This window comes from Scyliorhinus torazame, chromosome 14 (genome assembly GCF_047496885.1).
Source record: "Scyliorhinus torazame isolate Kashiwa2021f chromosome 14, sScyTor2.1, whole genome shotgun sequence".
In the NCBI taxonomy this organism is placed as follows: domain Eukaryota; kingdom Metazoa; phylum Chordata; class Chondrichthyes; order Carcharhiniformes; family Scyliorhinidae; genus Scyliorhinus; species Scyliorhinus torazame.
In genome coordinates this window covers 203386243-203411029 of record NC_092720.1, presented here as the reverse complement: position 1 = coordinate 203411029, position 24787 = coordinate 203386243, and the positions used below count along the sequence as shown (strand labels likewise).

Genomic DNA, 24787 nt, shown 5'->3' with positions numbered 1-24787 from the left:
AGGGGGGGAGAGGGGAGCGTGAGGGGGGAGAGAGGGGAGCGTGAGGGGGGAGAGAGGGGAGCGTGAGGGGGGAGAGAGAGGAGCGTGAGGGGGGAGAGAGAGAGGAGAGTGAGGGGGGAGAGGAGTGTGAGGGGGGGAGAGAGGGGAGCGTGAGGGGGGAGAGAGGGGAGCGTGAGGGGGGGAGAGAGGGGAGCGTGAGGGGGGAGAGAGAGGAGCGTGGGGGAGAGAGAGAGGAGAGTGAGGGGGGGAGAGAGAGGAGCGTGAGGGGGGGAGAGAGAGGAGCGTGGGGGAGAGAGAGAGGAGAGTGAGGGGGGAGAGAGAGGAGCGTGAGGGGGGAGAGAGAGGAGAGTGAGGGGGGGGAGAGAGAGGAGAGTGAGGGGGGAGAGAGAGAGGAGAGTGAGGGGGGGAGAGAGGGGAGCGTGAGGGGGGAGAGAGAGGAGCGTGGGGGAGAGAGAGAGGAGAGTGAGGGGGGAGAGAGAGGAGCGTGAGGGGGGAGAGAGAGGAGAGTGAGTGGGGGAGAGGAGTGTGAGGGGGGAGAGAGGGGAGCGTGAGGGGGGGTCGAGAGGAGCGTGAGGGGGAGAGAGAGAGAGGAGTGCTGAAATAAAGAGAAGAGATGGAGGAAGAGTACAGGTAAGTGGGTAAATTGGTCCTATGTACTGGTGCTCTGCTGTGACCTGTTGTGGAGAACAGGAAGACATTCACTTGGTGAGTGTATGAACAGGATGGTGTTTATGGAAATGCAGAGTGACCTGCAGACAATGAGAGAGCACTGAGTGGCGTGTGACAGGCAGCTCATCACCATGTTAATAACCCCACTCAGTAAATACTCAGTGCCACAGCCTCATGTAATCATGCAAATGTACTCTCTGGTCTCAGTACTCCCTTCAGTGGTCGTGATGAGAGGGGGGAAGTAAATATCTAACCGCATTGATAAAAACAAGATTCAGTACATGTCTAGGTATATCTGTGAAACACAGGAATGCATTCAATCTTTCAGATTAACTCATATTAGAAATAACTCATGTGTAATTCCTGTCAACTTTTTAACCTGGATCCAAAATGTGCTATAGTTATGGCAGGAGTGTGGGACAGTGTAGAGGGAGCTTTACTCTGTATCTAACCCCGGGCTGTACCTGTCCTGGGAGTGTTTGATGGGGACAGTGGAGACGGAGCTTTACTCTGTATCTCACCCCGTGCTGTACCTATCCTGGGAGTGTTTGATGGGGACAGTTTAGAGGGAGCTTTACTCTGTATCTAACCCCGTGCTGCACCTGTCCTGGGAGTGTTTGATGGGACAGTGTAGAGGGAGCTTTACTCTGTATCTAGCCCGTGTTGTACCTGTCCTGGGAGTGTTTGATGGGACAGTGCAGAGAGAGCTTTACTCTGTATCTAACCCCGTGCTGTACCTGTCCTGGGAGTGTTTGATGGGACAGTGTAGAGGGAGCTTTACTCTGTATCTAACCCTGTGCTGTACCTGTCCTGGGAGTGTTTGATGGGGTCAGTGTAGAGGGAGCTTTACTCTGTATCTAACCCCGGGCTGTACCTGTCCTGGGAGTGTTTGATGGGGACAGTGTAGAGGGAGCTTTACTATGTAACTAACCCCGTGCTGTACCTATCCTGGGAGTGTTTGATGGGACAGTGTAGAGGGAGCTTTACTCTGTATCTAACCCTGTGCTGTACCTGTCCTGGGAGTGTTTGATGGGGTCAGTGTAGAGGGAGCTTTACTCTGTATCTCACCCCGTGCTGTACCTATCCTGGGAGTGTTTGATGGGACAGTGTAGAGGGAGCTTTACTCTGTATCTAACCCTGTGCTGTACCTGTCCTGGGAGTGTTTGATGGGGACAGTGTAGAGGGAGCTTTACTCTGTATCTAACCCCGTGCTGTACCTATCCTGGGAATGTGTCGTGGGACAGTGTAGAGTGAGCTTTACTCTGTATCTAACCCCGTGCTGTACCTGTCCTGGGAGTGTTTGATGGGGACAGTGTAGAGGGAGCTTTACTATGTATCTAACCCCGTGCTGTACCTGTCCTGGGAGTGTTTGATGGGGACAGTGTAGAGGGAGCTTTACTCTGTATCTAACCCCGTGCTGTACCTATCCTGGGAATGTGTCGTGGGACAGTGTAGAGGGAGCTTTACTCTGTATCTAACCCCGTGCTGTACCTGTCCTGGGAGTGTTTGATGGGGACAGTGTAGAGGGAGCTTTACTCTGTATCTAACCCCGGGCTGTACCTGTCCTGGGAGTGTTTGATGGGGACAGTGTAGAGGGAGCTTTACTCTGTATCTAACCCCGTGCTGTACCTGTCCTGGGAGTGTTTGATGGGGACAGTGTAGAGGGAGCTTTACTCTGTATCTAACCCCGTGCTGTACCTGTCCTGGGGGTGTTTGATGGGGACAGTGTAGCGAGAGCTTTACTCTGTATCTAACCCCGGGCTGTACCTGTCCTGGGAGTGTTTGATGGGGACAGTGTAGAGGGAGCTTTACTCTGTATCTAACCCCGTGCTGTACCTGTCCTGGGAGTGTTTGATGGGGACAGTGTAGAGGGAGCTTTACTCTGTATCTAACCCCGTGCTGTACCTGTCCTGGGGGCGTTTGATGGGGACAGTGTAGCGAGAGCTTTACTCTGTATCTAACCCCGTGCTGTACCTGTCCTGGGAGTGTTTGATGGGGACAGTGTAGAGGGAGCTTTACTCTGTATCTAACCCCGTGCTGTACCTGTCCTGGGAGTGTTTGATGGGGACAGTGTAAAGGGAGATTTACTCTGTATCTAACCCCGTGCTGTACCTGTCCTGGGGGTGTTTGATGGGGACAGTGTAGAGGGAGCTTTACTCTGTATCTAACCCCGTGCTGTACCTGTCCTGGGAGTGTTTGTTGGGGACAGTGTAGAGGGAGCTTTACTCTGTATCTAATCCCGTGCTATACCTGTCCTGGGAGTGTTTGATGGGGACAGTGTAGAGGGAGCTTTACTCTGTATCTAGCCCCGTGCTGTACCTGTCCTGGGAGTGTTTGATGGGGACAGTGTAGAGGGAGCTTTACTCTGTATCTAACCCCGTGCTGTACCTGTCCTGGGAGTGTTTGATGGGGACAGTTTAGAGAGAGCTTTACTCTGTATCTAACCCCGTGCTGTACCTGTCCTGGGAGTGTTTGATGGGGACAGTGTAGAGAGAGCTTTACTGTGTATCTAACCCCGTGCTGTACCTGTCCTGTGTGTGTATGATGGGACAGTGTAGAGGGAGCTTTACTCTGTATCTAACCCCATGCTGGACCTGTCCTGGGAGTATTTGATGGGGACAGTATAGAGGGAGCTTTACTCTGTATCTAACCCCGTACTGTCCCTGTCCTGGGAGTGTTTGATGGGGACAGTGTAGAGAGAACTTTACTGTGTATCTAACCCCGTGCTGTACCTGTCCTGTGTGTGTTTGATGGGACAGTGTAGAGGGAGCTTTACTCTGTATCTAAGCCCGTGCTGTACCTGCCCTGGGAGTGTTTGATGGGACAGTGTAGAGGGAGCTTTACTCTGTATCTAAGCCCGTGCTGTACCTGCCCTGGGAGTGTTTGATGGGGACAGTGTAGAGGGAGCTTTACTGTGTATCTAACCCCGGGCTGTCCCTGTCCTGGGAGTGTTTGATGGGACAGCGTAGAGGGAGATTTACTCTGAGTGAAACCATGTTGTTGACGCCCTGTGGCTGTGGATGCCCTGACAGTGTGAGGTGAGCCTGCCCGACGACTGTGTGCGCCGTTCCTGCAAGCTGGCTCAATGTCCTTGTGTGGAACTCCTAACATACAAGTCACAATTTTGAACCTACTGATTGGTATAAATTGATCAATTACCTGAAGTAAAAGCTTGAGTGAACCCAATCTTGCGTTTCTTTCAAAGTAGCTTAGGAATGGTGAAAGATATTCCCAAATCTTCAGCAGATGAGAGGAAAAGCCCTCCCCTTCATTTCCTATTGAGAGATCCTTGGAAACTCCACAAACCGCACATGCTTTTCCTGGCGATGGTGTCCACTTGACATCAGGAATCAATCTCGTCGCTCAGTCAAGGCTCTTATCTCTCTGCCTCTCTTTCCCTGAGCATCAGTGACATGAAGCAGGCCACATTTGTGGTTCGAATGGAAGGATTTAAGCAGTGCTCGTTTCTGAACAACAGAATTCAGTGCTGGAGTCGTTTGACTGGAACAAACCGATTTAAAAAAAAAACAAACAAATAAACTGAAACTAATAAAAGTGAGCTGCTGATTTAAAATGGCGCTGCACGCTGACGGGGGTTAAAGGTCATTTAGTCAAAGCCTTCATTAAAAACATAACATCCTCGGATTTCCTGAGCCGAGCCCGATACAGGTTGTGTGAGCCAAGGGAACATATTTCCATTATATAAATAATTATACAGGCACGCACACAGTGTGACGTTCGTGACAATTGAACATTTCACTGTTGTTGCCAGGGCAACTTGGAGAAATTATTTTTTGATGCATTTCAGGGGAAGCTCGATAAGCTCGAGAACGACACGGCAGATTACCCTGACAGAGTGAGGTGAAGCTGGATGGCAGGAGGCTTGTGTGAAGCATTAACACAGCAGGGGACGGAAGGACCGAGTGACCTGTTTCTAGTGCGGTGCATTCAATATAATCCTACACAATGAAAGCCAACAGGTTACCAGTGCCTTTCAACAACCCATATGTAAAGATTGATCCCGGCTTCATTCAAGTGAGAGGAATCCACTCCCCCCCCCAACCTTTACCTGGGATCGGATGTGTGTGATGCAGTGGGAGTGGGGTCACCACTGTTTCGCACAAGCGCCTTAGCGGTTTTACCACATGCATTCAGCTCCAGTTCCTAAAAGGTCATACTTACTGTTGGCCGGAAGGGTGCAGACGTCACTGCGTCCATGCTCAGCTGCTTCCCTCCAGGTATGCTCTTTCTCCGCGAAGACCGACCTGGATGATACTCTGAAAAACACAAGGTGAAAGGACGGTTTCGGTGTTTGTGCTGGATAAGGTCGTTGAGGCGTATGGGGGTGGTGGGGACAGACTTTAGAGATCTGAGTACATATTCTGAAGTATCATTGCTTCGTTTGACGTGTCATCTTTTCGGAAGAGGCAACTGAGGCCCCTCCCCCCCCCCCCCCGCCATCTGCCCTCTCGGTTAAAAAGCCCCAACGTATCCCTGTCTCAAAGAAGTTATGACCAAAACGTATCCCTCGACCAACACCACCAAAAACAGGCCGCCTTGCCGTGGACTCACTGCTGTTTCTGGGAACTTGCTGTGCATAAATTAGCCCCCGCAAAACCTGCATTACAATAGTTTCTTTCTTACGTCTGTTTTGGATGATCCAATCACCTTCATTTCACAGCACATTGGCTGAGTGTTCAATGCGACAGCGTAGACGAGCTTCACTCATAGGGGCGAGAAGAGTTCATGTAAGAACAAAAGAAAGAGGAGCAGGAGTAGGCCACTCGGCCCCTCGAGCAGTCCACTGTTCAACACGTTCATAGCTCATTTTTGACCTCAGCTCCACTACTCCGCCCATTCTCCCAGGTTCTTACATTCACTGTCGATCCCAGCCTTGAATGTATTCAACGGTGGATTATCCCCCCCCCTGAGGTGGGGTGGGAGGGTGGGGGAATTCAAAGATTCACAACACTCTGAGTGAGGAAACGTCTCCTCCTCTCAGTCCTTAATGGTCAAGCCCCTTACCCTGAGGCTGCGCCCACCCCCACCCTGTGTTTTAGATAATCTTTATTAGTGTCAGTAGGCTTACATTAACACGGCAATGAAGATCCCCCATCTCCCCCTTTGTTTGACCACGTTATGAACTCACCTTCCTTGCCCATCAAGTCCTGGAGCGTGACTCGCGCCCGAACCTAAACGCGAGCTTCTTGCTCCGCGACAGTGACGCCTTCCATTGCGCCACAAGACCTCACCAATAAAAGTACCTACCATTTACCCCTATTCCCTGTCTTCTACATCCCAAACAAATTCCCAACCCAATCCAAAAGGCCATCTCCAATTCAAGGCCTCGTGGCGCAGTGGGCAACAACCCCACCAGGCGCTCCGGGTTTAAGGCCCCACTTCAGGACTTGATGGTCATGGGAGGCGAGTTTGTGATGCGGCCAAGGAGGTTGGTTATCAGCCCGTGAATCCTCCCAATATGCCTGATGGCAGGGGATGAAAGCGGGAGAGTTTCCTGGTGAGCCATATTGCAGAATTATCGACCAATACAATGAAAATCCATGGTAGCCAGCTCCCTCCTGAAGGGAGAGGACCTCCAATTTACTGCCCTCTCATTTTTACTTGTATTTTGTGTGCAACCTTAATGTATACCTTCTGAAAGTCCAGCTAGGTAACATCCCTTGGCATTCCCTTATTTACCTTGTGAAAACCTCAAACTTGATAAATGAGGCCTTCCATTCCTTCTGCAAAGCATAGGGCGGGATTCTCCATTTCCCCCGTCACGTGATTCTCGGCAGTGCGCCATTCGCTGGCGGCAGATTCTAATTTCCCACCACTTGTCAATGGGATTTCCAATTGGAACCCGTGCGGCCGGGAAACTAGAGAATTCTGGACATTGTCTTTGACGAGTCCATATTTGTTCAGTTGCTCAGTCACTCTATCCCGAATGACCAGGTTCCAGTTGTAGTCCCCACAACTGATGTTAAATTGACAGCTTTGGAGTTACCTGGCCACCCTCTCCCACCCTCCTTAACTAATAGAGTAACTTTAACAAATTGTTCCAACCTAATCTCAAATATCATAAATCTAGAGACTGCTGAAAGATTCAGACCAATGCTTCTGCAATTCTCTCACTTCCACAAAGTATTCAATTAATAAATCTGCCACAATGTTGTTGTCTTCTGTGGCAATAGCTTGTGCCTTCTTTTCATGGGCCCGCATCTCTCTTGGCCACTCATTCACTCTTGATATATTTATAAAACATTTTACTATTTGCCTTAATATTGTGGAAGGGGTTATTGTAAATACACTAAGACTAAGTAAACACTAGAGGGAGGACCAGAGACATCATGACGTGCAGACACACACAGCTAATGAATACATAGAATAGGACACAACCAATGGGCAGTCAAGACACTCAGAGGTGACACTACCACAAGGGGGCTACCCATATACAAGGACACGGCACACATGCTCTTTCTCTTTCCACAGGCGACACTCAGAGAGACAGGGGCAGATCAGGAAGCATCACACCCACCGCATGGATTAGAGCAGATGGTTAGTTAGACTGAGTTACTACAGCAAGATTAGCAGGAGAGTCGAACTCAAGTAGGAGAATTGTTAACGGTTCAATAAATGTGTTAAACCTATCTCCGAGTCTGAACCTTCCTTTGTCAGAGCATTCATCAAGGAAGCAGTTTATGCTACATGAAGAAGCAGAACACAACAAACATTACTGGAAATGTTCCTAATTTATCTCACTTTTGTGTTCATGTTTCTTCCAGTCCACTAGATTACCACTTGGTAGCGGAGTGAGGCGAGGCAAACCGTTGCTCGGTAGGGGTATGTCATGACCTTGTTTTGTACTAAATACGTCTTTGATAGCGGCCACTGTAGGGGTGTACTTGTTGACAGCTCAGCCCAGTTTAACCTGTCCTTCACCTTTTCAGATTTAGACCTAGATCTCAGCGTAGTGGGTGGGGACATCGCAGTGTCTCTGGAATGGTAATGAGAATCCGAATCTGGAACTCTAATTTCCCACACACCCTATTTAACCACGGGGAAACAGGGGACAAGATGTGACTCACAAGTGGGGGAACCTGAAATCAGCAGGTCCGTTTGAACTCAGTACCGGACCAGCAACATAAATTCTGTGGCTGCTGGAGCAGGTCAGATGTCGGGAATCCTGTAGCAAGTAACCCATCTCCTTAATCCCTAAAGCCTTTCCATTATCTACAAGGCACAAGTCAGCAGTGTGATGGAACATTCTCCACTTGCCTGGATGAGGGCAGCTGCACAACATGCAAGGAGCTCAACACCATCCAGGACCATTTGATTGGCACCCCATCCACAAACATTCACTCCTTCCACCACCGACGACCTTCCAAACCCACGACCACTACCATCTAGAAGGACAACGGCAGCTGTATACCTGGGAACCCCACCACCTGGAAGCTCCCCTCCAAGTCACTCACCATTCTGATTTGGAGCCATATCAACCTTCCTATTAATGGATATACCCCGTCACCTCAGCCATCTACTGTAGACGGCACTCGATTCCGGCTTGGGTCACTGTCTGTGCGGAGTCTGCACATCCTCCCCGTGTGTGCGTGGGTTTCCTCCGGGTGCTCCGGTTTCCTCCCACAGTCCAAAGATGTGCCGGTTAGGTGGATTGGCCATGATAAATTGCCCCTAGTGTCCAAAATTGCCCTTAGTGTTGGGTGGGGTTACTGGGTTATGGGATAGGGTGGAGGTGTTGACTTTGGGTAGGGTGCTCTTTCCAAGAGCCGGTGCAGACTCGATGGGCCGAATGGCCTCCTACTGCACTGTAAATTCTATGATAATCTATGAAAATACTCCAATGACACAGCAGCTGGAGGAATGATATTCCAGCTGAGACAGTGCAATGGAGGTTCACTACATTGATTCCAAGGATGAGGGGATTGTCCAATGAGGAAGGATTGAGTGGACAGACTGGCCCCAATAATTCCCTGAAGTTTAAAGAGGTGACCTCATTAAAACTTGTAAAATTCTGAAGACAAAGTACCTGGATGAGTACTTGGCACATCATAACATTCAAGGCTACGGGTTAAGTGCTGGAAAATGGGATTAGGTAGGCAGGTCAGGTGTTTTTCATATGTCGGTGCAGGATCGATGGGCCGAAGGGCCTTTTCTACACTGTGTACATCTGTGATTCTGTGAACCAGGACAGGGTAGAAACTGTGGTGATAGGTGTAGTGGGTTGAGGGGTGGGGGGAGTGAATGGAGGGACGGGGAGTCGGAAGGGGTGCGTTTCCCTCGTCTGGGAGTTTCGAACACGCCCTCATAGGGTCAGCCATTTATGATTGAGGTGAGGAGAAATTTCTCTCCTCAACGGGTTAACTAAAAAAGTCTGCGTAAAATGAAACTTTCCCAGTGTAACTGCAACGTGCTTCGCCATATGTCAGCATCTTGCTGCTTAGGTTGCTGCCAGGAGGTCAGTAGGCAGCTCCCTGTCACAGTCTTACATCCTGTGCTGTTTTTAAATTCAAACCCATGTGTTTTTCTGCAGCCTCCATATGATAAAATCAGAAAAGGCCGGAAATACTCAGCCGGCCAGGCAGCATCCGCAGAGTGAGAAACAGAGTGAACACGTCAGGACAACGACCTTGCGTTGGAAATGGAAAACATTCAGGATGTAACAGGCTTCAAGCAGGAGTGGAGGCGGGGAAAGGAGTAAAATGGGAGATCTATGATGGGGGAGGGGGGGGGCATCCTATGACAAAAGGTGCAAGGCAAAAAATGTGGGTGATAACCCCGTCTATATCCAAATGCAGCAAGATCTGGACAGCTTTCAGCATTGGATTGATAAGTGGCAAATAACATTCGCAACACAAAGTGCCAAACAATGACCATCTCCAACTAGAGCGGCTCGAACCATCACCCCTTTGACATTCACAATGGCTACCATTGACCAGAAACCTAACTGGGCCAGCCATATCAATGCTGTAACTTCAAGAACCAGGGGTGGGATTCTCCCAGCCCCCAGGCCGGAGAATCCCCACAACCGCACCACGCTACCCGGACGCCGGCACGCTTGGCGCCGGTCGCGGGCCGCTCTACGCAGCCGAGCCACCGATTCTCCGAGCGGCCGCTCTAAAAAGGCAAGAGCCCCACCGGCGTCATCCACACCTGGTCGCAGGGTCAGGGGGCAGCCTGGGGAGGGTGGGGGAGGGGGGCTCTGAACCCGGGGGGGGGGGGTGCCTCCGATGGGGCCTGGCCCGCGATCGGGGCCCACCTCTCTCTCCCCGCGCCTATTTTCTTACGCGCCAGCCCCTGAACTCCCGCGCCGTTGCGTCGGGGCCGGCGCGTTGAGGGTGGCCACCGTGCATGTCCTCGTTGACGCCGGCACGACTGCGCATTCGCGGATCCTGCGGCGCACAGTTCACGCCGGAATGGGAGGCTGGAGCGGCGTGAACCCTGCAGGGGCCAGAATTGGTCCTCCTAGTGGCCCGTTCACGCCGTCGTCCCCGTTTCCGACAGCATGGACACTCTGCCGCCGAATGGGAGAATCCCGCCCCAGGTCGGAGGCTGGGGATTTTGCGGAGAATAATTCACCACCTCACCTCCCCAAATCCTGTCCAAGATACAAGTTTACAAGACGCAAGTCAGGAGTGTGATGGAATACTCCCCACTTGCTTGGATGAGTGCAGCTCCAACAACACTCAAAAGGCTCGAAACCATCCAGGACAAATCAGTCCATTTAATTGGCACCCCATCCTCCAGCTTAAACATTCACTCCCTCCACCACCAATGTACAGTGGCAGCCGTGTGTACCATCTACAAAGTGCACTCCAGCGAAACACCTTCGACAGCACCTTCCAAACCCCTCGCCTCTAGAAGGACAAGGGCAGCAGATACCTGGGAGCACCACCGCCTGCAACCTACCACCATCCTGACTTGGAAATGTATCAGCTGTTCCTTCACTGTCGCTGGGTCAAAGTCATGGAACTCCCTCCCTACACCACATGGACTGCAGCGAGTTCAAGAAAGCAGCTCACCACCAGCAATAAAAGCTGGCCAGGCCAGCAATGCCCACGTCCCATGAACAAATAATCTCCCCTATGTTGGGGAGAGACCGCAAGCAACTTGGATGTTTGTTTTGCTGTCCACTTCCATTCAGCCTGCAAGAGTGGTGCCGAGCTTCTAGTCACCGATCAACCCGAACATTTCTGCCATCGGCCTGCTGCAGTGCTCCAATGAAGCTCAACATAACTTTGTCTGTCAATTGTACACTTTACAATCTTCTGTGCTCAACATCGAATTCAACCGAGACCCTTTCAAAAAACTTTTTAAATTAAAATCATAATGTTGTGTTTTTTATAGGGCATGTTGGTGATTATTTATTTAAACTTTCACTAGACACCTGTTTTGTTTTGTTTATTGTCCTTACTTGCTTTTTATTCTTTCTCGGGTTCACTGGCTCGGCCAGTATTTATTCTTCATCCCGAATTGCCCTCGAACTGAGTCAATCACATTGCTCAGGGACTGGAGTCACATACAGGCCAGTCCAGGTATCGAGCGCAGATTTCCTTCCCTGAAGGACATTAGTGAGCCAGATGGGGTTTTACGACAATCGACAATGGATTCATGGTCGCCATTCGACTTCAATTCCAAATTTAGATTTCATCATTTGCTGTGGTGGGATTTGAACCCGGGCCCCAGAGCATCACCCTGGGTCTCTGGGTTACTAGGCCAGCGACAATACTACAACACCACCGCCTCCTAGTACCAGTAACCCGGAGACCCAGGCTAAGGCTCTGGGGACATGGATTCAAATCCCAGGCCGGCAGCTGGTGGCATTCAAATTCAGTCAATAAATCTGGAGTATTCAGCTCGTCACCGTGACCATGACAACTATCTTTGATTGGTGGAAAAACCCCATCTGGTTCACCTATGTCCTATTGAGGAATGAGATTTGCAGTCCTTACCCAGCTTGGCCTACATGTAACTCCAGACCCTCAGCAACGTGGTCGACACTTAAATGCCCTCCCCCCCCCCGAAAGGACCCTTGCAAAGCCACTCAGTTCAAGGGCAATTAGGGGTGGGCAATGGTGCTTGCCAGCAATGCCCACATACCGTGAACAAATAGAAAAAGAAATGTACAGGAGACCATGTATCGAGCAGCAAATACTAGTTGTACCAAATTGAAAGAAGTACAAGTAAATCGGGGAAGGCCATCCGCCTGAGATGTCTTGTCTCTCCCTCCACAGATGTCAGCTGCCAGACCAGTGTTCCTTGCTTTTATTTACGATCTCCAATCCCAGCACCCGCAGTCTATTTTTTAATACTTTTGTCTCAATGATTTCCCTGCCTTCTCCTCACCCTTACTGAAAAAGGCCTATACTCCGAAGGCAGCGATACTGCAACTCTTTCTTCTTTCCCTGTCCTCTCCAGAGGCCATATCGCCCGAAATGTTCAGCACTCATTACAAGCCTGGCTCGCAGCCATCTCCTGATTGGCTACCGCACTGTATCCTTTCAACTGACTGTGCGCAGTTAACTGCTTTATGTGGCCTGTCTTGTGCGAGGGAAATCTGATTTTGTTTCCTGCCCATTGAAGCGCAGATGGTGTTTTTCTCAGTTTCTAACTCATCACACTTTATTGACATTCCTGTTGTATTTATATCTGGGATATCAAGAATTCTTTGCCTCAAATCTGAACCTTGATTGCTGATGACCCCTTTTTGCACTCAGAGCATTCTTATCGATAAAGTTGCACTCAGCTTTCACAAGATTACCTTCACTCTCGCCTCCTGCATTATTGGGCTCAGGTACTTTCTGCAGTTCCACTCCTCCCAGGAGGCTGGTTCGAGGCTGTTTTAATCAAGTGAAGCTCGCACCAGCGGATAGAACACATTCTGACCCCAGGATTGGTGTCAGTGCCTCCTGATCCTCAATCCAGACCCAGCTTTCAGCTGCGTGATTATCTCTCCCATTTGATTATCACGATGCCAATTAGCATAATCCAGAGCTCACCATCTAACTTCTCCAACTAATTCTAGATTTGTTTTATTTACCCTTGCACCAGGTAGGCAACACACCCTTTACGATTCTCAAGCATGATCGCAGATCGAGTAGAGGGAGCTTTGCTCTGTATCTAACCCAGGCTGTACCTGTCCTGGGAGTGTTTGATGGGGACAGTGAATAGGGAGCTTTACTCTGTATCTAACTCCTGCTGTACCTGTCCTGGGAGTGTTTGATGGGAACAGTGTAGAGAGAGCTTTACTCTGTATCAAACCCCGTGCTGTACCTGTCCTGGGAGTGTTTGATGGGGACAGTGTAGAGGGAGCTTTACTCTGTATCTAACCCTGTGCTGTACCTGTCCTGGGAGTGTTTGATGGGACAGTGTAGAGGGAGCTTTACTCTGTATCTAACCCCGTGCTGTACCTGTCCTGGGAGTGTTTGATGGGACAGTGTAGAGGTGTAGAGGGAGCTTTACTCTGTATCTAACCCCATGCTGTACCTGTCCTGGGAATGTTTGATGGGAGAGTGCAGAGGGAGCTTTACTCTGTATCTAACCCGGGCTGTACCTGTCCTGGGAGTGTTTGATGGGACAGTGCAGAGGGAGCTTTACTCTGTATCTAAACCGGGCTGTACCTGTCCTGGGAGTGTTTGATGGGACAGTGTAGAGGGAGCTTTACTCTGTACCTAACTCTGTGCTGTACCTGTCCTGGGAGTGTTTGATGGGGACAGTGTAGAGGGAGCTTTACTCTGTATCTAACCTATGCTGTACCTGTCCTGGGAGTGTTTGAAGGGACAGTGCAGAGAGAGCTTTACTCTGTATCTAACCCCGTGCTGTACCTGTCCTAGGAGTGTTTGATGGGGACAGTGCAGAGAGAGCTTTACTCTGTATCTAACCCATGCTGTACCTGTCCTGGGAGTGTTTGAAGGGACAGTGTAGAGGGAGCGTTACTCTGTATCTAACCCCGTGCTGTACCTGTTCTGGGAGTGTTTGATGGGGACAGTGTAGAGGGAGCTTTACTCTGTATCTAACCCCGTGCTGTACCTGTCCTGGGAGTGTTTGAAGGGACAGTGTAAAGGGAGCTTTACTCTGTATGTAACCACATGCACTATCTGTCCTGGGAATTTTTGATGTGACAGTGTAGAGAGAGCTTTACCATGTGTCTAACTCCATGCTTATAATAACAATAATCTTTATTGTCACAAGTAGGCTTACATTAACACTGCAATGAAGTTACTGTGAAAAGATTCTAGGCGCCACATTCCGGCGCCTGTTTGGGTACACAGAGGGAGAATTCAGAATGTCCAAATTATCTAACAGCATGTCTTTCGGGACTTGTGTGAGGAAACCGGGCAGGGAGAACGTGCAGCGTCCGCATAGACAGTGCCCCAATCTGGGAATTGAACCTGGGACTTTGGCGCTGTGAAGCAACAGTGCTAACTACTGTGCTACTGTGCCGCCTTGTACCTGCCGTGGTGTCTTTTGATGGGACCAGTGTAGAGGGAGCTTTACACTGTATCTAACCCCGTGCTGTACCTGTCCTGGGAGTGTTTGATGGGACAGTGTAGAGGGAGCTTTAATCTGTATCTAACCCCATGCTGTACCTGTCCTGGGAGTATTTGAAGGGACAGTGTAGTGGGAGCTTTACTGTGTATCTAACCCGGGCTGTACCTGTCCTGGGAGTGTTTGATGGGACAGTGTAGAGGGAGCTTTACTCTGTATTTAACCCCATGCTGTACCTGTCCTGGGAGTGTTTGATGGGGACAGTGCAGAGGGAGCTTTACTCTGTATCTAACCCCGTGCTGTACCTTTCCTGGGAGTGTTTGATGGGGACAGTGCGAAAGGTAACGTGCATTATCTTGAACATTGATAGGACTTGCAAAGATAAAAGTAATTAAGTATTAACATTCTGAAAGAAAAAACCCACTGGAAGTGAACTCATTTCTGAAACCTCACCAGACTCTCGCTTACAATCCGGAGAAGGAATATGGCAAATAATGAAAAACTGACATGCTTTTTCAGACATTCGGCAGGATGTGAATGAACTGCTATTTATAGAGAGTGCGGAGGAGTTAGTGGGAAAGAGACGGAGTACGGGAAGAGACAGAGCCTGAGACAGAAAACGGGAGAGCTACAACAGGACATGGCGATGGAGAGAAAGGAATCAGAGCATCTCTACAGTGCAAAGGAGGCCATTCTGCCCATCAAGTCTGCACCGACCTTCTGAAAGGCCATCCTACCGAGGCTCACTCCCTCGCTCTATACCTGTAATTCCACCTAACTTTGAGACATTAAGGGATAATTTTAAATGGCCAACCCACCTAACTTGCACACCTTTGGACTGTGGAAGGAAACCGGAGCCCTCGGAGGAAACCCACGCAGACACTGGGAAAACGTGCAAACAGTTTTCAAAGCCGGAATCAAACCTGAGTCCCTGGCCCTGTGAGGCAGCAGTGCCAACCACTGTACCACCCATGGAGATGGAGGATGGTAGATGAGGAAATGCAGGAAAGGGTGAGGGAAGTTGAAAGAAAGATAGAGGCAACAGATGGAAGTATACAGACTGAGACTGTGATCAATGCTCTTCAAAATAGACAGCATAGGAAATGGATGTGACGGACAAGAGAATGCACGTTGGGGCAAGTTAAATATTCATTGCTGGCTGTTCCAGGGAAGAAATGCTTGAGATTTGCATGATTCAATTTAAAGGTGTAATGTTGTCTGGGATCAGGAGGAGGAGGAGGAAGGGGAGCACCAACCTCCACAGCAACAGTGTTCCCATGTTGTTGAGTTCAAGACTCAGCGTAGCTCAATGGTTGCTTGGTAACTTCGGGAAAGGAGGGTGACAAGATGGGGCTGATTTAAGAAAATGCTTAGTCCAGGGAGCTAAACCTAGAGATCCATGCTGCAATGCCTAGGGCAGCACTGTGGGCAAATCATAGAATTTACAGTACAGAAGGAGGCCATTCGGCCAATCGAGTCTGCACCAGCCCTTGGAAAGAGCACCCTACTTAAGCCCACGCCTCCAACCTGTCCCTCTAGCCCGAGCTAACGTTTTGGACACAAAGGGCCAACCCACCTAACCTGCACAGCTTTGGACTGTGGGAGGAAACCGGAGCACCCGATGGAAATCTACACAGACACGGGGAGAAAGTGCAAACTCCATACTGATAGTCACTCGAGGCCGGAATTGAACCCAGGTTTCTGGAGCTGTGGGGCAACAGTGCCACCGTGCCGCCCTGTGTCACTGCGCCGCCCTGTGTCACTGCGCCGCCCTGTGTCACTGCGCCGCCCTGTCAGAGGAACAGCACCGAGAGAGTGCTGCATTGTCAGAGGGTCAGTACTGAGGGAGAGCTGCATTGTCAGAGGGTCAGTACTGAGGGAGTGCTGCATTGTCAGAGGGTCAGTACTGAGGGAATGCTGCACTGTCAGAGGGTCAGTACTGAGGGAGTGCTGCATTGTCGCAGGGTCAGTACTGAGGGAGTGCTGCACTGTCAGAGGGTCAGTACTGAGGGAGTGCTGCACTGTCAGAGGGTCAGTACTGAGGGAGTGCTGCACTGTCAGAGGCTCAGTACTGAGGGACTGCTGCACTGTCAGAGGGTCAGTACTGAGGGAGTGCTGCACAGTCAGAGGGTCAGTACTGAGGGAGTGCTGCACTGTCAGAGGGTCAGTACTGAGGGAGAGCTGCACTGTCAGAGGGTCAGTACTGAGGGAGTGCTGCACTGTCAGAGTCAGTACTGAGGGAGAGCTGCACTTTCAGAGGGTCAGTACTGAGGGAGAGCTGCACTGTCAGAGGGTCAGTACTGAGGGAGTGCTGCATTGTCGCAGGGTCAGTACTGAGAGAGATCTGCCCTGTCAGAGGGTCAGTACTGAGGGAGTGCTGCACTGTCAGAAGGTCAGTACTGAGGGAGTGCTGCACTGTCAGAGGGTCAGTACTGAGGGAGTGCTGCATTGTCAAAGGGTCAGTACTGAGGGAGTGCTACACTGTCAGAGGGTCAGTACTGAGGGAGAGCTGCACTGTCAGAGGGTCAGTACTGAGGGAGTGCTGCACTGTCAGAGTCAGTACTGAGGGAGAGCTGCACTGTCAGAGGGTCAGTACTGAGGGAGAGCTGCACTGTCAGAGGGTCAGTACTGAGGGAGTGCTGCACTGTCAGAGGGTCAGTACTGAGGCAGTGCTGCATTGTCGAAGGGACAGTACTGTGGGAGTGCTGCACTGTCAGAGGGTCATTACTGAGGGAGAGCTGCACTGTCAGAGGGTCAGTACTGAGGGAGTGCTGCACTGTCAGAGGGTCAGATCTGAGGGAGTGCTGCATTGTCGAAGGGTCAGTACTGAGGGAGTGCTACACTGTCAGAGGGTCAGTACTGAGGGAGTGCTGCACTGTCAGAGAGTCAGTACTGAGGGAGAGCTGCACTGTCAGAGTGTCAGCACTGAGGGAGTACTGCACTGTCAGAGGGTCAGTACTGAGGGAGAGCTGCATTGTCGAAGGGTCAGTACTGTGGGAGTGCTGCACTGTCAGAGGGTCATTACTGAGGCAGAGCTGCACTGTCAGAGGGTCAGTACTGTGGGAGTGCTGCACTGTCAGAGGGCCAGAACTGAGGGAGTGCTGCACTGGCAGAGGGTCAGTACTGAGGGAGTGCTGCACTGTCAGAGGGTCAGTACTGAGGGAGTGCTGCACTGTCAGAGGGTCAGTACTGAGGGAGTACTGCACTGTCAGAGGGTCAGTACTGAGGGATTGCTGCACTGTCAGAGGGTCAGTGCTGAGGGTGTGCTGCACTGTCAGAGGGTCAGTACTGACGGAGTGCTGCACTGTCAGATGGTCAGTACTGAGGGAGTCCTGCACTGTCAGAGGGTCAGTACTGAGGGAGAGCTGCACTGTCAGAGGGTCAGTACTGAGGGAGAGCTGCACTGTCAGAGGGTCAGTACTGAGGGAGTGCTGCACTGTCAGAGGGTCAGTACTGAGGGAGTGCTGCACTGTCAGAGTGTCAGCTGCACTTGTGTCAAAATTGGAAGTGCGGTTTCACATACTAGTCCAGCAACAGTCTGACATGGTCATACTCACAGAGTCATACTTTACAGGTAATGTTTCAATCACCACTATCACCATCCCTGGCAGTGTTCTGTCTTACCGGCAGCGTTTGTGGCCTGGACTGAGTTGCGCTGGCAGGTCCTCAGCATCAACCTGGGAAACCATGAAGTCTCACAGCATCAGGCAGACATGAACAAGGGAACCTCCTGCTGATCACCACCTACCATCTCCCCTCAGCTGATGAACCAGTACTCCTGCATTTTGAACACCACTTGGAGGAAGCACTGAGGGTAGCAAGGGCGCAGAATATATCTGGGTGGTGGCTTCAATGTCTATCACCAAGAGTGGCTCGGTAGCACCACACTGACCAAGCTGGACATGGCTGCCAGACTGGGACTGCAGCAGGTGGGGAGGGAACCAACAAGGGGGAAAACCCTTGACCTCATCTTCACCAACCTGCCACGGGTGCATCTGTCCATGACAGTATAGGTGGGAGTGACCCTCACATGGTCCTTGCACAGATAAACTTCTTTACATTGAGGATACCCTCCACTGTGTTCCACACCCCTCGTCTGTTTCCTGACGCCCAGTTAAGGTTCCACCAGACCACTCAACTCCCTAACTCATTACAGCCTTGGTTCAAACATGGACAAAGAGCTGATGTGAGAGTGACTGCCCTTGACATCAAGGCAGCATTTGACCAATGTGGCTGCAAGGAGCCCTCGCAAAACTGGAGTCAATGGAAATCAAGGGGAGAAATCTCCACGGGCTGTCATCGCACCGAGAACAAAGGAAGGTGGTTGTGGTGGTTGAAGATCATTCATCTCAGCTCGAAGACATCACTGCAGGATTTCCTCAGGGTCGTGTCCGAGGTCCAACCATCAGCTGCTTCAGCAATGACCTTCCTTCCAACATATGTGGGGATGTTTGTGGATGGCTGCGCAATGTTCACCATTCACGACTCCTCAGATAATGAAGCAGTCCATGTCTAAATGCAGCAAGACCTGTGCAATATCCAGGCTTGGGCTGACAAGTGGCAAGTTACATTCCCACTACACAGGTATCAGATAATGACTATCTCCAACAAGAGAGATCACACCATGACATTCAATGGCATTACCATCGCTGCAATCCCAAAATCAACATTCTAGGGTTCCCATTGACCTGGACGAGCCATATAAATTCTGTGGCCACAACAGCAGGACAGAGGCTGGGAATCCTGTGGCGTGTAACTCACCTCCTGATTCCCCAAAGCGTATCCACCAGTTACAAGGCACAAGTCAGGGAATACGCTCCACTTGCCCAGATGAGTGCAGCTCCAACAATACTCGACACCATTTAGGACAAAGCAGCCGGCCTGATTGGCGCCCCTTCCACAAACATTCACTCCCTCCCCCGCCACCCCACACGGTAGCAGCCGTGTGCACAATCTATAAGATGCACTGCATGAACTCACCAAGACTCCTCAGAGAACACCTTGCAAACCCACAACCACTACCATCCAGAAGGACAAGGGCAGAAGATACCTGGGAACCTCCAAGTCACTTCACTGTTCCTTCACTGTCGCTGGGTCAACATCCTGGAACTCCCCCTCTACCAGCATGGTGGGGGAACCTACACCTCATGGAGTGCAGCGGTTCAAGAAGGCAGCTCATCACCACCTTCAAAGGGCAATTAGGGATGGGCAATAAATGCTGGTCTAGCCAGCGAAGCCTACTTCCCGTAAATGAATGAAAATAGGATCATCAGAGAGCTCGTAACACTCCTGGAAGTGGAATACATTTAGAAACAGGGACCTGGGGCTGGATTCTCCGTTCGGGAACTTGGCTCATCAGAGGAGGAGCATCGCGGGTGGGCCCGATAATGATGTGCAAACAGAGTTGCGACTAGGCACGGCACACTTCTCAATGATGCCAATGTTGAGGGGCGGAGCATCACGGCCCGGCGTCACACCGGCGCCTGCCACGATTTTGGTGTCAGGAGCCATTCTCTGCCGATCGTCACTCTCGATTGCCATGTCGGGCAACAGAGAATCCCGTCCCTGTTCTCTCCAAACAAGAGGAATATGGCAATTTCTTTGGCTACCTGGAAGTTTGGGGGACACTATAGTCCCCCATTGTTGTCTCCATGGCAATACCTCAGCCAACCAACGTGCCAACCAATTGTTCTCCCAAAGTAGAAATTGTGGTGAGAGTTTGAAATTTGGTATTCTTGCTTCAGTCCTGATGAGTAGAAGGCAGAAAGCTTCAGCCACAAATCTCTTTTTTGACATGGCTCTTCCTTTACTGCTCCTCGTTTTCTTCCGCCTTAGAGCGAAGACGCAGGGGAATCTCCGACAGGAAACCCGCATTGCGGTCTCGTCTGAATCTGACATGGTCGGTGTGGGGTAGACCGGGCCGGTGGAGTAAGGGAAGCCTGACACACCAGGCAGAAAGGCGGAGGATAAAACAATTGCCAGAACCGTTGGAAAAACGGAAAGAGAAACAGAAAATGATGCCGAACCGTTGAGAAATAAGAATTCCGCAGGACATTTACCGGAAAGCAGCTGTTCCATCTGCAACCACTTCCTGCCGTTTCCCAAGCTAGCCTGGAAATACTGGGCTCCGAGGGCAATTGGGTTGTTGAGTCAGTGTTCGTGAAACATCAATGTTAAAGAATCGTCAGTGACACCTCAATTAAATAAGGAGGCTACGATTGGGCCAGCACCCCTGACATCTAATGGAGGACCAGGGATCCAACAAGTTTGCCCACAAACACCAATGACAGGAGGAGACAAGTCCTTCGGCCCAGAGAATCTCCCGTTTGAGGATAACCACTGATCATCCAGTCCCGTCTTACTTTTGGACAGTTCAAAACGCGACGCGCTAAACTGGAAGAGTTTCACATGAGGCACGCCCTCCAGCGCTTTGCGCCACTCTCTCTGGTCTGCACCACTCTCTGTTAAATAGATCATCTGAGTTAAATAGTCTATCTCAGTTTCTTTTTGCAAGGAACTGTTCCTGCTGCTCTCTCCTGGACATTTTCCAAGGCCACTTTGTCAGGTGTGGGGTGCCGGTGGGATGTGCTCAAATCCCACACGGCGGTTGGTGGAATTTAAATGCAGTTAACAAATCAAAATATAAATACAAAGCTACACCCAGTAATGGGGTCCAAGAACCTAGCATCTGCCACCCTTACCTAGTCTGGCCTACCTGTGACATTGCCTGCCCCACGTTCACTCTGCCTGTCTCACACTCACTCTGCCCGTCTCACACTCACTCTGCCTGTCTCACACTCACTCTGCCTGTCTCACACTCACTCTGCCCGTCTCTCACTCTGCCTTTCTCCCCCTCACTACATCTGTACCACACTCACTCTGCCTGTCTCACACTCACTCCGCCTGTCTTACACTCACTCTGCCTGTCTCACACTCATTCTGCCTCTCTCACACTCACTCTGCCTGTCTCACACTCACTCTGCCTGTCTCACCCTCACTCTGCCCGTCTCACACTCACTCTGCCTGTCTCACCCTCACTACGTCTGTACCACACCCACTCTGCCTGTTTCACACTCACTACGTCTGTACCACACTCACTCTGCCTGTCTCACACTCACTCTGCCTGTCTCACACTCACTCCGCCCATCTCACACTCACTCTGCCTGTCTCACACTCACTCTGCCCATCTCACACTCACTCTGCCTGTCTCACCCTCACTACGTCTGTACCACACTCACTCTGCCTGTTTCACACTCACTACGTCTGTACCACACTCACTCTGCCTGTCTCACACTCACTCTGCCTGTCTCACACTCACTCCACCTGTCTCTCACTCACTCCGCCTGTCTCACACTCACTCCGCCTGTCTCGCACTCACTCCGCCTGTCTCACACTCACTCTGCCTGTCTCACACTCACTCCGCCTGTCTCACACTCACTCCGCCCGTCTCACACTCACTCTGCCTGTCTCACACTCACTCTTCCCATCTCACACTCACTCGGTCTGTCTCACCCTCACTACGTCTGTACCACACTCACTCTGCCTGTTTCACACTCACTACATCTGTACCACACTCACTCCGCCTGTCTCACACTCACTCCGCCTGTCCCACACTCTCTGCCTGACCCAAACTCACTCTGCCTATCTCACCTTCATTCTGCCTCTCCCACACTCACTCCGCCTGTCCCACACTCACTTTGCCTCTCTCACACACTCACTCTGCCTGTCCCACACTCACTCTGCCTGTCTCACACTCACTCCGCCTGTCTCACACTCACTCCGCCTGTCTCACACTCACTCCACCTGTCTCACACTCACTCCACCTGTCTCACACTCACTCCGCCTGTCTCACTCACTCTGCCTGTCTCACACTCACTCCACCGGTCTCACACTCACTCCACCGGTCTCACACTCACTCTGCCTGTCTCACACTCACTCCGCCCATCTCACACTCACTCTGCCCGTCTCACACTCACTCTGCCCGTCTCACACTCACTCTGCCTGTCTCACCCTCACTACGTCTGTACCACACTCACTCTGCCTGTTTCACACTCACTACATCTGTACCACACTCACTCCACCTCTCTCACACTCACTCCGCCTGTCCCACAGTCACTCTGTCTGTCCAACGCTCACTCTGCCTGACCCAAACTCACTCTGCCTATCTCACATTCACTCTGCTCTCTCCCACACTCACTCAGCCTGTACCACACTCACTCTTCCTCTCTCACACACTCACTCTGCCTGTCCCCACACTCACTCTGCCTGTCCCACACTCACTCTGCCGGCCTCACACTCACTCCACTTGTCCCATAATCACGCTGCCTCTCCCACACCGCCACCCACACTTGTCTGTGCACGCCCTGCCTGATGATAAACGCTCACATTCTACATAAATACAGGTTTCTGCTTCAATGCACATATTAAATTAATGCAAATTACAGATAAGCGCATTTTATGTCTGAATGTGCAAATGTCTGCAAATGGAAATATGCAAATCTGTCAAACTGAAAATTCGACATTAACAGAAAGGTATTTTATAAAAATATGAAAAACCAAAGAACAGTACAGGAGGATGCCATTCGGCCCATCAAGTAGACCAATAGGTGGCCCCATACTCTTTTCCCATTTTTCTGCAATTATTTCCTTTGAGTATCTTTCAATTCCTTTTGATGGTTATTATTAAATCTGCAAATCTACAAGTGGTCAGGCCTTTCATCCAACATCCTAGCTGCCTATTTCTTAAACCAGTTTTTTTCTCTTGTCATCAGTTCTTTTGCCATCGTCCAGGCAGCGGTGGCCAGCGGGAGGGGGGGGGGGAGGTGGCGCTGGTCATACTGCTTTCCACAAGTGGGGACCAGACGGAATGGCCCTCGTGGGAGTCCCAGGGGGGTCCTAGGTGCATACCCTCTGGGAAAAGAGGAGAATGGGACCACCTGGGTGCCGGTTTGGCACTGCCAAGGTGCCCAGGCGGCACTGACAGCGAGCAAGGGCACTGCCAGGGTACCAGGTTGGCCCTGCCAAGGTGGCATTTTCTGTACAGTTGCGATTGGGCCGGGGTGCCCTGCGCGGCTGTTGGGGTGGGTGCGGGCTGGGGACCGTCCCAGAATGAGTTGGGGTTTGTGGGGGGGGGGGGGGGGGGGGGGCACGACACTGAGGAATTCCAGCGAGTGGAGCTCCTCAGTGACAAAACAGGGCTAAGTGTAGCCTCGGCCACATGTCCCTCACTGAGGCTCCCTATCTAACACGAGTGCCGTTCAAAAGCATTGTGTTTCTCAACACTGTGAGCGCCGTGGACCCGCCAGTCGCGCGCGCGGTCGAGGAGGCGCTGGTCGGGGGCCGTTGGTACAGGCCCCCGCGGCGCTTTTCCGCGGTTGCCCGGCCGAACTCCTATCGGCGTGGTTCACGTCTAGTACCACCCGGCGGGAGCTTGGACCCGCGGCCGCTGTGGCGGTCCTGGTGGGGGCGGGGGGTGGGGGGGGGGATCTGACTCTGCGGGAGGCCTCAGCGGTGGCCAGGCCCGCGATCGGGGGCCACCGATCGGCAGGCCATCGTGATCTGGGGGGGACCTACCTTCCTCCGTACGGGCCTGCTGTGTGGCTCCTCCATGTCGGCAGTGCCGGCGCCGAGGTGGGCCTCCGTGAGTACACACGGACCCGCTTCAGACCGCCGTGCGCATGCGTGGCCGTGCAGCCGGGACAGCAGGGCCCTGCCGGCAGCCGGAGCTGCGGGATGTACGCCGGGGCCCTGCCAGCGGCCGGAGCTGCGGGATGCACGCCGGGGCCCTGACGGCGGCCGGAGCTGCGGGATGCACGCCGGGGCCCTGACGGCGGCCGGAGCTGCGGGGTGGACGCCGGGGCCCTGACGGCGGCCGGAGCTGCGGGATGCACACCGGGGCCCTGCCAGCGGCCGGAGCTGCGGGATGCACGCCGGGGCCCTGCCGGCGGCCGGAGCTGCGGGATGCACGCCGGGGCCCTGCCGGCGGCCGGAGCTGCGGGATGCACGCCGGGGCCCTGCCGGCGGCCGGAGCTGCGGGATGCACGCCGGGGCACTGCCTGCAGCCGGAGCTGCGGGATGCACGCCGGGGCCCTGCCGGCGGCCGGAGCTGCGGGATGCACGCCGGGGCCCTGCCGGCGGCCGGAGCTGCGTGGACTCCGGGGCCCTGCCGGCGGCCGGAGCTGTGGGATGCACGCCGGGGCCCTGCCGGCGGCCGGAGCTGCGGGATGCACGCCGGGGCCCTGCCGGCGGCCGGAGATGCGGGATGCACGCTGGGGCCCTGCCGGCGGCCGGAGCTGCAGGATGCACGCCGGAGCCCTGCCGGCGGCCGGAGCTGCGGGATGCACGCCGGGGCCCTGCCGGCAGCCGGAGCTGCGGGATGCACGCCGGGGCCCTGCCGGCGGCCGAAGCTGCGGGGTGGACGCCGGGGCCCTGCCGGCGGCCGGAGCTGCGGGATGCACGCCGGGGCCCTGCCGGCGGCCGGAGCTGCGGGATGCACGCCGGGGCCCTGCCGGCGGCCGGAGCTGCGGGATGCACGCCGGGGCCCTGCCGGCGGCCGGAGCTGCGGGATGCACGCCGGGGCCCTGCCTGCAGCCGGAGCTGCGGGATGCACGCC

At 52.5% G+C, this 24787-nt stretch overlaps 1 protein-coding gene across 13 annotated transcripts in view; it reads right to left on the bottom strand.

Moving 5' to 3' along the window:
* Window positions 1-24787, bottom strand: part of LOC140390360 (ras/Rap GTPase-activating protein SynGAP-like) — a 1167003-nt gene that overhangs the window by 499716 nt on the left and 642500 nt on the right. For all 13 annotated transcript variants that reach the window (XM_072475456.1, XM_072475455.1, XM_072475451.1 and 10 more), the window contains one exon: window positions 4852-4946. In XM_072475456.1, coding sequence (XP_072331557.1) covers window positions 4852-4946 — 95 coding nt within the window. The remainder of the gene's footprint in view (window positions 1-4851; window positions 4947-24787) is intronic.